We start from the raw sequence: 15,789 nt of genomic DNA, 5'->3' as shown, positions 1-15,789 counted from the left end.
GGCTCAGAAGAAGAGGTAGCCTGTGCTAGCGACAAGGCAGCAGAGTGGAGGTGAGGACATAGTGCTCTCCTCCGAGTTCTGCCACCAATGATCTTGGAGACCTCAGGCAATTTACTGCATTTCCTTAGGCCTCAATTTCCTCCACTGAAAGAGCGAGGAAGGAGAGGGAATTAAGCCAGCTTTGCTTTGGTGCCCTCCCGCTCCTGGTTGCATTTCTGGGTGCTTAGAACCACTCCCAAAGGTGGCTAGTTGTCAATCAACCCCCCTTCTAAGAGATCCACTGATAAAGACTCAGTGTGTTATTTCTTCTGGGGGTAACTGGATTTTAACTATGGGTTTGGAGGTGGACAAGACTGGGTCCTTCTGAAGACAGAGACCTTTCAAGCTGTTAAAGTCATCCCTACCTAGTCTGCTTTACGTGGGGACTGTGGAAGAGGTGAAGATACACTTTCTTGCCGTCCCAGTTTAGTCAGCTTGAAGAATTCACTCAGGGTGCTTGTTCCATGATTGTTTTATCTGGTTTGCCTAGCTGTTGACAGGCTAAAAGCCCACACCAGGGTGTTAATCTTTTGGGAAATTTTAATAAAATACCTCTGATAACCAACCTTAATACATCCACTGTTCTTTTAACGATTAAGAACAATCTGTCTCAAAGCCTAGGTTTACACAGGCTCAGTGATCTATTTGAGGGCATTTGCATCAGCTAAGCATTTGCTAAATTACTGTTATAAAATGAGAAGCATTAGTTACTTAAAAAATAAGATATAGGTCTTACCTAGGTCCTTTAAATTGAAGTTTCTAACACAAATAGACCTAATTGATCTAATATTCGATTTATGAAGGAGAAAAATCTATCATCAGTACATAAAGCACTTTCTTGAAAAGCACAGAACACCAGGGGTCGAGCTTTGACCTGGGAGCCAACCCAGAACAGTGACTTAATTTCCTAATAGTAAGATTATAAGGTTATTTTTTTAAAAGTATGAGGTTTTTAAAGAGGCCATTAAAAATATAATACTATCTCAGAGTTTTAATGTGTCAGAAGGTCAATTTTATATTGACTATAATCATTTCTATAAGCATAATTTTAATAGTAACTGTATTGCTACCAAAGTACAATAATAAATATTCATTGTTTCATTTTTATTAGTAATTAGATAACTAATAGTTGAAATTGTGCGAATGAAACAGAGTCAGAGAATGTGAATATCTGTGTTTTCCTGGAAATAAATCTGTCTACAGAAAAGGTGGGAGCCCAAACAAACTAGGATAGCCTCAGCCTTGTGCCTAAGTCAAATGTGCAGATGGCTCTGGCTAGCCGCTGATGGATAAAAGGGATATCTCTTCAGCAAGGTTGGCTGAGAGCCCCTGTGTGTTAGACACCGTTCTAGGCACTAGAGATATGAATCAGTAGGCAGAGAGCGTTCTTGGGGGTGGCTCCCCTCATGCTTAATTACTACTGGTTAACTCTTTTCCTGTAGGGATTGTAGCAGGTGCAAAGGGTGTTTTGGGTTGTGTGGATGTAGGGTTAGTTAACGTCTATGAATGAATTTTGATAAAAATAAATAGCTAAAAAAGGACACTGATGAAACAACTGGCAAAATTTGAATAATATATATTATTATGTTAACAATGTTAAATTTCCTGATTTTGAATAAGTATGCATGGTTATATAAGAGAATGTTCTTGTCTAAGGAAATTCACACTGAAATATTTATGGATAAATGGACATAACGTTTGCAATTTACTCTGAAATGGTTCAGGAAAAAAGTGTGTGTGTGTGTGCATGTGTGGTGTGTATGTAGTGAGGAGAGAGAGAAAATAATAGACCAATTCGGCACGATATTAAGAATTGGTGAAGATGGGTGAAGGCAATATGGGAGTTCCTTCAGCTGCTTTTTTGAATTTTTTGTATCTTTGGAAGTACTTAAAAACAAAAAAATTAAATAGGAAAAATTTTTTAAATGTCAAGGTGTGTCACTAGGGATTCGTGTTTCTCAAGAGATCTCTAAACTTTTCCTTATTGTCTGTGAGAGAGATGAGGTTCCTTCAGGAGATGAATATAAAAGTTGTCTTACGAACAGGGTAGCTGGTTTATTTTGGGGGTATGACTTGCAGGGCTGGCTGCAACTCCCAGACAGCACGTTAGCATGTGGCTGATGTTAAGAGAAGGTTTTGTGTGCCTCCTGCCCTGGCACTGATTCTGGTAAATCACTGCAGCTCCCCAGGGGAGAGGACAGGTTCCACTTTACAAGCAGAGAAGCTGAGGCTCTGAGAGATGACTCTTCTCTAAATACATCCAGCAGCTGCTGAGCTAGAAAACAAGCTGCAACCCCCATGCAGTCCAGAATTTCTAGTCATCTACTTGCAAAGCCATGATTCTGACCATGTGGATGGGGAGATCAGGGCACAGGCAGGTTAAAGGGAGAGAGATGGTGCTCAAAGGACCAAGCAATGGGTTTATGACCTCTAAGCTTTGTTTCTTTATCTGTATAATGGGGATAATAACAGTACCTGTTGTGCTCATTAGATGAGAAAATGTCTGTTACAAGTAAGTGTTCAATAAACATTATTATTATTTGTGTTGCACTTATTTAAGCTCTCATTTGCTGTCTAACAGTCACTACTCAGTAGGCCTGTGGCACATGGAATCACTCGAAGATTTAAGGCAATTATTTTTATACCCTTTGTTGATTTTTTCTGTAACATTTTGAATATGCTTCTAATTTATTTCTATTTATAAATTGGAAGTAAGCCAATATATCAGGGTTTTTAACTAGACTAGTTGCCGTGCCTGCACTATTATCTAAAAGTTATTCCCACCTTAATTTCCACTCATTTATGTTATGAAAGAATTTTAATGATGGAATTTTTAAAACCATAAATTTTGGTTAACCATAAATTTGGGTATTTCCAATCCCATCAACTGACATTTGTTGAATTTAAAAATCAAGAAGAAAATATTTTCTTCCTTTTCTATCTTCTCATTCTCAGCAGATGCCATGAGTCTGATCATGTCCTTTGACATGCTACAAATTCCAAAAGTCAATACTGGGAGCAGAGCTTATTAATTACTTGGGAGAGTGTGTTTTAAAATTCCCAGGCTTGAAAGATGGTGGTATGAGATACTCCAGGGTTTTGTTCTTCCACAATCTCTTCGAATAAACAGCAAAAATTGGCAGAGATGTCTTTCTCAGAGTTCCAGAAAATAGTTAAAGGGTTGCAGTAATTGTGTAAGTGCTCAGTTAAGAAAAGGGCAATGAAAAAGTGGTAGGAAAAGGTCATGGTGCCCTTGCTGACTCTTCACTAACTCATCCTCTGCTCCTTGTGGTATTGGCATGCCCTCTCAGTGTGGGTCCCTAACCCAGTTCTGGAGGGAGCAGAGGAACCTCTATGTGCATACTGGGCTGCATGTACATCTGTACTAAGCTTTATGGTGGCAACCTGAGGGCTTGAACCAGGACACTTGTCTCTGGCTCACTATCCCAGATCTTTTCCTACACACACAGAAGAGGCTGCTGGACCACTAGATCAGTATAGGAAACAATCAAATTGAAGCAGCCTGAGGCAAAGGATTACTGACTTCAAGACATACAACAGAGCATGGAGGTGGGGTGTGGGGAGGAGGGTCTATTTTATAGTGAGAAGAGGGACATTCCAATCCCTACCTGTAAATGGGGGGAATTCCTAAAGCCATGAGAACATGTCCAGGACAAGATGCATACTCAGCAAAGGCTCTGTGCTTTCATCTAGGACTGATCATCTTAGTAGGAGGGCTAAGCTCTGAAGGAGAACACCAGCAAACACAGAGCCAATTTGCAAAGATTGTGGAAGGTGTTTTTGTTTGTTTGTTTGCATTGGTTTGTTTGTTTTTGTTAGCTCCTGGAACTCAAGTTAATTTCCGTCTTATCACTATCTGTATACAAACTTAAGGAACAGACACCTCTGGGGGTAAATTTCAGAATTAACATATTAAAATATTTGTATGTACCATGTGCGGATAAAAGATTACAAGACGAATCAAAAAACAGGAAATTATGACCTATTCAGAGAAATAAGATAAAACATAAAAATCCATCAATGAAGAACACCAGACTCTGGACATACTAAAGACTTTAAACAAGATCTTAAATATGCTCAAAGAGTTAATGGAAAATATAGACCAAAAAACTAAAGGATATCAGAGAAACAATATATGAACAAAATTAGTATCTCAATAAGGAGAGAGAAATTATACAAAAAGAAAATGAAACAGAGGTTGAAGACCACAATAGCTGAAAGTAAAAAATTCCCTTGAGATTCAGTAGCAGATTGGAGCTGATAGAGGAAAGACTAGGTAAGCTCAAAGATAAGACAATTGAAATTATTCAGGCTGAGGAACAGATAGAAAAAAGAGTGAAGAAAGTGAACAGAGTCCAAGAGATCTGTGGGTCACCATCAAGCATACCAATATATGCATTATGAGAGTCCCAGAAGGAGAAAAAAAAGAAAAAGGGCAGAAGGAATATTTGAAGAGGTAATGGCAGAAAAGTTCCCAAATTTAATCCAAGAATTCCAATGAATGTCAAATAGGATGAATTTGAATTTATCAATGATCAGACACATTATAATCAAACAATCTAATGTCAAAGACAGAATCCTGAAAACTACAAGAGAGAGGAATTGTACTATGTACAAGGGAGCCCCAATAAAATTAAGTGCTGATTTCTCATCAGAAACAATGTAGGCAAGAAGCAGTGGGATGAAGTAGTTAAATTGCTGAAAGAAAATAATTGCCTATCAAGAATTTTATATCCAGACAAACCGTCTTTCAAATATAAGGGAGCATGAAAAAAAAAAAAAAAGTGAGGGAGACAGTAAAATATTCCCAGATAAACAAAAGCTGAGGGAGTTTGTCAGTACTGGATCTGTCCTACAAGCAATGTTAAATGGGATCTAAAATGCAAATGCATAAAAAGTAATGATAAATCTATGGTTTTGGACAACAATGTATAAAAATGTAATATGTGACATGAACAACAAAAAAGTGGGAGGGAAGAGTGATATAAGAACATAATTTGTGTATGCTGGTGAAGTCAATTGGGAATCAAATAAAATGAGATTGCTTAAGATTTAGGATCTTTTAATTTTTAACCATGTAATAACCACAAAGAAAATATCTCAAAAATATACACAGAAGGAAAAGAGTGACTCAAAATGGTTCACTACAAAAGATAAACTAAATACAAAAATAGGCAGTAATGGAAGAATTGAGGGCAAAAAAAAGTTGTATAAGACTTACAAAAACCAAAATGGCTGAAAGCCCTGCATTATCAGTAGTTACTTTAAATATAAATGGATTAATCTCTCAAGTCAAAAGACATTGGTAGACATTGGTAGAATGGATTTAAAAGTGTGACCCAACTATGTGTTGTTTACAAGAGACTAACCTGAATTCAAAGACACAAATAGGTTGAAAGTGAAAGGATGGGAAAAAAATTCCATGCAAACAGAACCAAAAGGAGTGCTGGGGTAGCTATACTCAGATAAAATAGATTTTGAGTAAAAAACTGTTATAAAAGGAAAAGAAGGAAACTATGTACTAATAAAGGGGTCAATTCAACAAAAGATATAACAAGTACAACTATATATGAACCTAACAGCAAATCCCCAAAATACATGACACATAGTGACAGATTTCAAGGGAGAAATAGATGATTTTACATTAATTGTACGAAACTTAAATACACAACTTTCAATAATGGATAGAACATCAGAAAGAAGATTAATAAGGACAAAGAACACTTGAATGATACTACAAACCAACTAGACCTAAAAACACATATAGAAAACTTCACCCAACAACAGCAGAACACACATTCTTCTCAAGTACACACAGATCATTCTCTAGGGTAGATCATGTGTTATGTCACAAAATAAGTCTCGATAAATTTAAAAAGACTGAAGTCATACAATGTACCTTCTCCAACCACAATGGAATGAAACTAGAAATCAATAACAGAGGGAAAAATGGAAATATGTGGAAATTAAATAATATACTCTTAAACAACCAATGGGTCAAAGAATAAATCACAAGGGAAATTAGAAAATATCTCAAGATGAATGAAAATGAAAACATAGCACACCCAAATCTACCAAACAAGGGACCTAACCTCATACCTGAGGAACTAGAGAAGGAAGAGCAAACTAAATACAAACTGAACAGAGGAAAGGAAATAACTAATATTAGAGTGGAGATAAATGAAATGGAGAATAAAAAAATAAACATCAGAGAGAAAAAAAACCTGAAGTTGCTTCTTTGCAAAGATCAAGAACATTGACAAACCTTTAGCTAGACTGACACACACATACACACACAAAACTAAATCAGATATGAAAGAAGGAACATTATTACCAACCTTCAGAAATAAAAAAGGATTATGAGGATACTATGACTAATTGTATGTCAATAAATTAGAAAACCTCAGTGAAACGGACAAATTCCTAGAGACACAGAAACTACCTACACTGACTCAAGAAGAAATAGAATATCTCAACAAACATAAATAAAGAGATTGAATCAGGTATCAAAACCCTCCCAACAAAGAAAATCCTAGGACCAGATGGCTTCACTGGTGAATTTTACCAAAGATTCCAAGAAGAATTAACACCAATACTGCTCAATCTCTTCCAAAAAAATTGAAGAGGAGGGAACACTTCTTAACCCATTCTATGAGGCAAGCTTCACCCAAAACCAAAGCCAGATAAATATATCACAAGAAAAGAAAATTACAGAACAATATCTCTCATGAATATAGAGGTACAAAGCTCAACAAAATATTAGCAAACTGAATCCAACAGCACATTAAAAGAATTACACACCATGAACAAATGGGATTTATTACAAGGTGTTTCAACATAAGAAAATCCATTGATGTAATATGTCACATCAATAGAATGAAGGGAAAAACCACTGATACCTCAGTGGATACAAAAAAGGCATTCAACAAAATCTATTCTTGATAAAAACACTCAAAAACCAGGAATAGAGGGAAATTTCCTTAATATGATAAAGGTGTACATGAAAAACCAATCACTAACATCATACTTTATGGTGAAAGACTGAAAGTCTTTTCCCTAAGATCAGGAATAAGGCAAGGATACCCACTGTCACCACTGTTACTCAACATTTTACTGGAAGTTCCGGCCAGAACAATCAGGCAAGAAAAGAGAAAAACATCCACATTGGAAAGAAAGAAGTGAAACTTTCCCTAATTGCAGATGACCTGATCTTATATAGAGAAAATACAGAAAAACCTACGAGAAAGCTATTAGAGTTAGTAAACAAATTCATCAAAGTGGCAGAGTATAAGATCAACATGCAAAAATTAGTGGCATTTCTGTACTCTAGTGTAACAGTCTGGCATTGTTTCTGAATTCCAAAATAGATATTGGATTATATTTGTAAAACTGGTCTGTTCCTCTGGGTGTGATTAAATTACGATTAGGTCTTTGATTGGGTCATGTCAGTAGGACTTCGAGTCTCTGCACGAAAGGGCAGAGCAGAGAGTAAGAATTTTGATCCTGGAGCCTGGGAAGTAAACACACAGAGAAGTAGATACATGAGGAAAGACAGAAGGCTCCATTAGACACGGAAGAGGCCCTGGGAAGAGAGATGAGCTGTTTGCCTGAAAGTCTGCAGCTGGCCTTGTGGAGAGAGCAGAACTGAGCCTGGAGAGAAATGAGCCCCGAGAAGAGGGTAACTCAGGAAACCTGAACCCTTGCAGACATCAACAGCAATTGAAAGTGGACTCCTACTGAACACCATATACAAACATTAACTCAAAATGCATTAAATACATAAATATGAGAAGTAAACTATAAAACTCCTAGAAGAAAACAGAGGGAAACATCTTTAGGACCTTATGTTAGGCAATGGTTTCCTAGACTCTATACCAAAAGCATAAGTGGCAGAAGAAAAAACAGATAAATAGAACTTCATCAAAATTTAAAACTTTTGTACATCAAAGGACATTATCAAGAAAGTGAAAAGACAATAGGAGAAAATACCTGGAAACCATAAATGTGTTAAGGTTTTAATATCCAGAATATATAAAGGAATCCAACAACTCAATAACAAAATGACTAACAACCCAATTTAAAAATAGGCAAAGGACTTGAATAGACATTTCTCCAAAGAAGATACACAGATGGCAAACAAGCACATGAAAAGATATTCAACATCATTAGCAATTAGAGAAATGCAAATCAAAACCATGAGATACAATTTCACTCCCACTAGAATGGCTGTTAAAAAAAAAAAGGAAAATAACAAGTGTTGAAAAGGATGTGGAGAAATAGGATCCCTCATACATTGTTGGTGGGAATGTAAAATGGTGCAGGCACTGTGGGAAACAGTTTGGAGTTTCCTCAGAAAGTTAAGTATAGAATTACCGTATGACCTGGGAATCCCACTTCTAAGTATATATCCAGAGAACTGAAAGCAGGGACTCAAACAAATATCTGCACATGGATGTTCAAAGAGATATTCACAATTGCCAAAAGGAAGCAACCCAAGTGTCCATCAGTGGAAGAATGGTTAAACAAAATGATGTGTGTGTGTGTGTATATATATGGAATTTTATTCACTTTTCAAAAGAATGAAGTTCAACCTTGAAGATACTATGTGGAGTGAATAAGCCAAACACAGAAGGATAAATAGTGTATGATCTCACTGATATGATATAATTTGAATAGGTAAAATCATAGAGTCAGAAATTAGAATACAGGTTAACAGGGGCAGAGGTAGGGATTAGGAATGGGGAGTTAATGCTTAAATTGTGCAGCATTTCTATTTGTGGTTACAGAAAATTTTGATAATGGATGGTGGTGACAGTAACACAACAATGTGCATGAATTAATGCCACTGAATCGTATATGGTACTTGAAAGGTGTTAAAACGGATAATTTAAAAAATGTATATATATTACAAGAATTTAAAAAAACAGATCTGTACAACACAAAGAGTGAACACAAACTGTGAACTCTAGTTAATAATGTAATTATAATAATATTGTTTCATCAATTGTAAGAAGGTAACCACACTAATGCAAAATGTTAAAATAGGGAAAACTGTGTGCAGGGGTGGGGTGAGTGTGGCATATGGGAACTTTGTTCTTTCTGCATGATTTTTCTGTAAACCTACAACTATTATAATAAATAATAATAATTAAAAAGTTAAATGTGAAAAAAAAATTCCTAGGGTCCCACTTAGAGATTCTGATTCAGGAAAATCTCCACAGGGGCTTCTAATGGGCAGTCGGGGTTGAGAGCCATTGGCTCAAAAGATAAAACCAGTTCTTGAATATTGTACAGTTTTCCCTGTGACAGGTTCAAAGATGAAGCCTCTTGTCTTGCTTCTTCTCCCTCACCTACCCTACTCCACACAGTACAAAACAAAAAATAAAAACAAAAAAATCCTAAGCTCTTTTGTGCTATTGATCGTTAAGAGGCACCATTATGTTATATGTCTCAGAGAAAGAAAAAGAAAAATTCTGCTAATTAAACTATGAAATGCAATAAAATTTTTAAAAATCACAATTTCAGGAATTCAAAATGCCTAAAATAAACACATTAGAATGAAATATAGCATTGCTATGCTGTTGATGGGAATTTCTTTCTTTTCAGAAAAGATGGGAAGCAACGTTTTGAAATAAGCGTAAAGACAGGTGCTTACAAATGCCATTTAAAAATTGGAAATAACTTGAATCTATATCAATAGGGGTCTGATATACAAAGTAAGGCACCCTTGAACAATGGAATGCTAGTTAAAAAGATTGAGGATACAGGAAAAAAAAAAATACCCCGAAAAACCAGTTAAGTCAAAAAGCAAGAAGAAACCGTTCTGTACACTAGAATTTCTATTTGTGGAAAGAAATTATATGTGTGTGTATATAACACACAATGTAAGTATGAAATGTACACACACATCAGAAAATAGAAAATTTCTGGAAGGATACATAAGCAATTGTTAACTATGGCTATTTCTGGGGACTGGTAATATGAGTCTGACTGAGAGTTGGCAGGGGGTTGGGAGAACTTTGCTTTCCACTTTCTACCATTTTACGCATTTGAATTTCTGAATATGTGTGCACGTTTTACTTTTATAATAAAAATGAAATCAGGAAGTATTACATTTTTAAAAATAATAGTAGGAACAATATTGACCTCACTATATTAGTTATGGTTTTGTCCTTCTTTTCAACTTTTGTATTTCCTTGCAACAGGAAAATGAAACTGGGGAGACAGTTTCATTTTTATTTTATTATGCCTAAAATTTTATTATACTTTCTGTATTTTAATTTATAACTTAAAAATAAGAAAATAGAATAACTTTACAATTTTCAAGGATGGACTTAACTCTCTTAATGTCATTAAAATGGAGAACAAGTAAGCCTTTATTCTAGTTCACTTGCTCTCTACTTACTTGAAGCCAGCCTTCTCTTACGCACGGTAGAGTGAAAAAGGGAGGGGGCAAATTTCAACTTACCTTAACGGGGCTTCTTTTCCTGAAAGATAATTCCCAGTTAATTTCTCCACACTTACTAATCTTAGCTACTGACTACGCAGAGTAAAAGCGGTATAATGTAAAATTCCTTGACCTAAGTTTGTCATTCTTGTTGGTTCTTGTGGTTGAAAAGCATCAGTAGAAGCAAATGTTAGTGAAGTTATTAAAAAATATAACACGTGAAACTCTTTGTTTCAATCTGCTTACTCTAGTATGGCCCACAGATATTTTATCAACATAGATTGAAGACTTAAGGAGTCTTTACACTTCCCTAAGAATGAAAAGTGATATACTCCAGAGTCCTCCAACTTTGTTCTCCCATTTCAAAATGGCTTTGGCTATTCTAGGCACCTTGCAATTCCATTTGGATTTGATGATTAGCTTGTCCATGTCTGCAAAAACAGTTGCAGGAAATTTTATTGGGATTTTGTTGAATCTGTAAATTGCACTGGATAATACAGACATCTTAATAATATTAATTCTTCCAGTTCAAGAAAAAAACAAAACAAAACAAATACTCCCTCCCATTTCCCATGCCCTAGGATACTCATGTTTCTCATATACAATTCAGGAGTAATTTCTACCAGGGAAAAAGAAGTAAGAAAGTAAGGGTGCCTGGAAGCTAAGGACAAGAAATTTTAGGAAACCCAATCAATACATCTCTGTGTCCAGTTATCTGTAATCCTCACCTATGTTGTTAGGGAAGATGAGTTCAAAATCCTACTAGCCATTCCTGTCCAGCTTTCTACTTAAATAAAATCTTAAGTGAGAAGATAAAGATATAAACCATTTTCCCCGTTCAAATAATCCTATAAAAGAATGAAAACAAAACCCATGGGAGTAAGAATTTTGCATTTTGGATGCTGTCCCAGATTCAGGCAAATTGATTCTTTTTGCCCTTGCTTCATATTCTCTGAAGAAGTGCCACTTCAGGAATTATGTCTCTAAATGGACTCTTGCTGTGAACTGGCATTCTATGGAATGTTCTGTGGAGGACACGTGGTTATATTCAGAGGCAAGCTCTTAAATAACAAGTACATTATAATAATTAAGGTAGACTCTAGCCAAGCTGCCAAAGCACAGTGTTAAACATCAGTCATTAACTGCTTGTTTTATTCACACCAGATGCTACTTAAAAAAAAAAAAACTTGTTCAAAGTTATTTTTAACAAGAGCAACTGTTCTCTTTTTCAAGACTCTTAGATAAAGAAATCTCAGCTGCAGAGAACAACTCTGTTTCCTTATCAGTAAGCCTAGATGGAGCTGGGCTGCAGTATGTTAAGATCTCCTCTGCAATTTGGAGGTTGAACAACTAATAAAATCCAGACCAAAGAGAATAAGAAGAATGCTTATGACAGGAGTGAGAATCATTTATTTCCAGGTTTCCTCTGTAAGTTTTTCCAAAAGCAGTTGTTTTTAAAGATCTAGTGTGATTAAAAACATAGGCCAGGGAGGTTAAACGCAGTGCTATTTGGGTACATCCTGAATGCACCTAATATTGCTTTTCTGTTGTAGAAACCTCTGCATTAAGTATACAAATGTATCATAATACCAGTAAGAGACTGACATATCATTAACAGATGAATGAGGGGGCAACAGTTCTAAATACATGTCTAAGAAGTAGAAAAATACAGTGATGGAAGGCTTTTACTAATAGAGGAGGCAAAGATGAGGAGGCTATTGTGGTTAGTTTTGTTGAAATAAGTGAGCAAATAGCATTAGTTTTGCACTAGCATAAAATACGCCAATTGTCCAAGAGATAATTTGTAACCACTGCTTTCAGATGTTAGGGCGTGGTAAATTTGATATAATGTCAATAACATACCAGGTTTGAGTCAGGATAAGGAAAAATATATTCTCATAGGACAAACGATGTATTTTATATAGCAATGGGAATTCTGAAATTGAGAGGAGAAAGGTTAAAATTTAATGATGGCCAATTATGCATGGACTCTTTGCTAGTTGAAAATTACACACAAGAAATTACCCAAGTAAAGGCTATTAGCTGTCATGTGAACACTAGTGGGGCACCTAGAGTTTGGAAGAGTCTCTTTAGAGAGAGAAAATGGCAGAAACGGCTTTACTTTTCTTCTGTGGACAGGCGATAAAGAGCTTCACCCAAGTTCTCTAGTTTCTCCTTGTGTTCGAGGTCCTGGTACAAGCCTTTGGGAATATTGCTGAGGCCATAAAGCAATCCAAACAGGCAACCTGCGATTGTTCCAGTAGCTCCACTCTCACCTGAAACATTAAACACAAGCCTCCTTAGGGCTGGAAAGAGCATATTATGGTGAACTTGAAAATTAACCAGGCCTTTTTGTTGCCAACAAAATGTATTTCTGCTCTTTTCCCAGGGGCTCCCTCTCGTAGAGATTTCAGCCACTCATGACTTCAACTCTCTTTTCTATGCTGATAATTCCTATGGCAGACAAGGTAAGTAGCCTGCTCAGCAACCTTTTTCCCTTTCTGGGACCAAAATGCCAATTTTGTTCTGCGCACCAGTCAAAGATACTGTTTTTGATAAAATAGAGATTTCCCCACTTCTTCCCTCCTAGAATGAAGATGCAATGCCTGCACATGAAGTATCATGTTGCAACCATGAAATAAACTGGAGGATGGACAGCAACACACTAAGGATGGTGGAAAAGAAAGAAAAAATCCTGGGTACCTGATGGCATTGCTCAGTCACTGAACCAATGTCAGCAACCAACCCCCTCTGGACTCCTTATTATGTGACAAAACCCACACCTGTTGGGTAAGCCACTATCTTGTCTTTTTCTGTTACTTAAAACAGGATGCATTCCTATGGAAACAATCCCCAGATTTGTATTTTTCCAACTTCAATCTGTACTTCAGTCTTGTTTTCAAATTCTCTATGAACCATCATCATCTCACGATGTTCCCACTCACTGTCATAGAAAAATCACTATGAGCCAAAACAAATTCATAATCTTTCCTCCCTCCGTGCGTCTGAACTTCCCTGTCTTTATTAAGCATTGAGGAGTGAGTGGTGGACCACTGGATGTAAAGACCTGAGTTCAAATCTCGGCTCTGCTGCTTAGAATTCTATAATTTGTACAAGTTATTTTGTTTCCCTCAACTTTAGACATTTTCAAAATATGGAAGGTGAGTTAAATATTTATGATATCTCTTGCAGGCTTTAAAGAGATGCCAGTTCTGGAAAAATAATCCCAAACTTTCAAGCTCTAAGATACTTGATCCTACCAATATCTTAGGTTTGAAACTTCAGGATCACTGTTGATTTCTCTCCTCACATAACTTCCATACCAGACACTGTGCTGTACACTCTCCGCATGATGTCTGACTTTACCCTATGGAACACTTATGAAATATGAATGAATGTCTATGAAAAAAATGAAATGGGCTTTATCCCCATTTTAAAGATAAGGACATTGAGGCATAGAGAGTTTATGTAACTTGCCAAAGATCAAAGGCTGGTAAGAACTACTGGGTATATACCCAGCAGAACTGAAAACAAGGACACAAACCGATATATGTACACCAATGTTCATAGCAGCATTGTTCACTATTGCCAAAAGTTGGAATCAACCCAAATGCCCATCAACAGATGAGTGGATCAATAAAATGTGGTATATACACACAATGGAATACTACTCGGCTGTAAGAACAAACACACTACAAACACATGTGATAACATGGATGAATCTTGAGAACCTTATGTTGAGTGAAGCAACCCAGACATTGAAGGACAAATACTACATGACCTCAATGATATGAAATAACCAAGCTGCCCTAGATAGCAAGAGACTGAACGATAGGCTTACAGGAAATCGGAGGGTGGAGGAAGGATATGAGCCGATGTCTGCAGGGGTGCAATTTAAGACGAGAGGGTGGTAAGTATGAACACAAAGAAGAGATAAAATGGGGGCAAGGGGTTACCTTTTGTTGGGGCTTTACGGGTTTGAGGGTGGCTGGGGAGGGACGGTTGGGTAACGGTGCCCAAAAGTGGGGGGAGGGAGGGGTAGCATACGAACACAGGAGAGGGACAGGAGGTGGTGGAGAGTAAAATGCCGAGAAAATCATAACAAAATATAATAAAGAGGGTTACCTGTTTAGAATGCTCGGAGGGGAGGGTCTGAAGCAGGACGGGCTCCTGGGGAATGTCTAAATGCTCATTCTGCCAGAGTGGGTGACACCATGGGGTAGAATCCCAAGTAGTGAGAGTGGGGGTGGACCCACATCCTGGGGAGGACTGATGCCACCAAATAGAGGGAACTCTATCCCTCGAGAGAAAGGGTGGCCCCCAGGGCATTGGGGCAGTTGAGCAGGTTAGGCCCTGAACACTATTCCATCTATCTCTGGAAGTGGCTCCTCAGGAAACGGAGGTTGGCTGTCACTGTGGGCACCAAGGTGGAAGGGAAAATGGACGCTAAATGTGTGGAACCAAAGTAAATGGGGGGCAAGAGAGGAGTTTCTTGAGAGTACACAAGGATGGATATAAAACATGTAATATTACACCATAACATATAGGAGATGATAGACTGATAATGTAAACCATAATGTAAAACATAGGATAACTAAAAATGTAAAGAACTGTGTATCCTAAAGTATGCACCATAATGTAAGCACAGATATTACCTTGTTAGAAAGCTAATGTCTCAGACTCTGTACATCACTTTAAGTAAATATGATGTGAATAGGGTGTAAGAGTATCGCTGTGGAAGGGAAAAGGTTTTGTGATGGATGTATGGGAGTGCTGTATATTGTATATATGCATTGCTGTGGTCTAGGACTCCTATGAAGAAATGCTGAATAATTAGGGGGGGGGGAAAAAAAAAAAAGGATAGGATGTGGAAATTTTTTCAAGTCAACATTCTTTATCTAAGTTCTTTATTTAACTTTATCCAAGTTCTTTATCTATCCTTTAAACCCATCGCTATATGCCATTCCCTAGTAAGGGACCATGACATTATATTGGGCCTCAAATTTCGGGGAGTTCTGGATCACAGAGTGTTTCAACAATGGCAAAGGAGGAATACTGGTATGGGATACCAATGACAGGTGATATATGGCTGACAGGGAGCTATACAGAACATATGTCCAGGGTGCATGGTAATGATTGGATATACTCATGGTGGCAACAATTGGAAACCACAGCAGGGGGGGTACTGGGTTCCTGGCCAGTGGTGCTCTGTCGTGGTCCCTAGGGGAGCAGCGACAGTCTCCCAGGTACAGCGGCGGGGACCGGGAGGGAGTGAGGGTTCA

General features: G+C 37.2%; 1 protein-coding gene across 1 annotated transcript in view; it reads right to left on the bottom strand.

Annotated features, from left to right (window-relative positions):
• ADPRHL1 (ADP-ribosylhydrolase like 1) overlaps positions 1-15,789 on the bottom strand; it is a 62,419-nt gene that overhangs the window by 17,858 nt on the left and 28,772 nt on the right. The window contains exon 7 of the mRNA XM_058276382.2: positions 12,630-12,783. Within this exon, the coding sequence (XP_058132365.1) occupies positions 12,630-12,783 (154 nt within the window). The remainder of the gene's footprint in view (positions 1-12,629; positions 12,784-15,789) is intronic.

Source organism: Dasypus novemcinctus, chromosome 15 (genome assembly GCF_030445035.2).
Source record: "Dasypus novemcinctus isolate mDasNov1 chromosome 15, mDasNov1.1.hap2, whole genome shotgun sequence".
Lineage (NCBI taxonomy): Eukaryota > Metazoa > Chordata > Mammalia > Cingulata > Dasypodidae > Dasypus > Dasypus novemcinctus.
The sequence above is the reverse complement of the archived record's forward strand: the minus strand, read 5'-3'. Positions and strand labels throughout refer to the sequence as shown.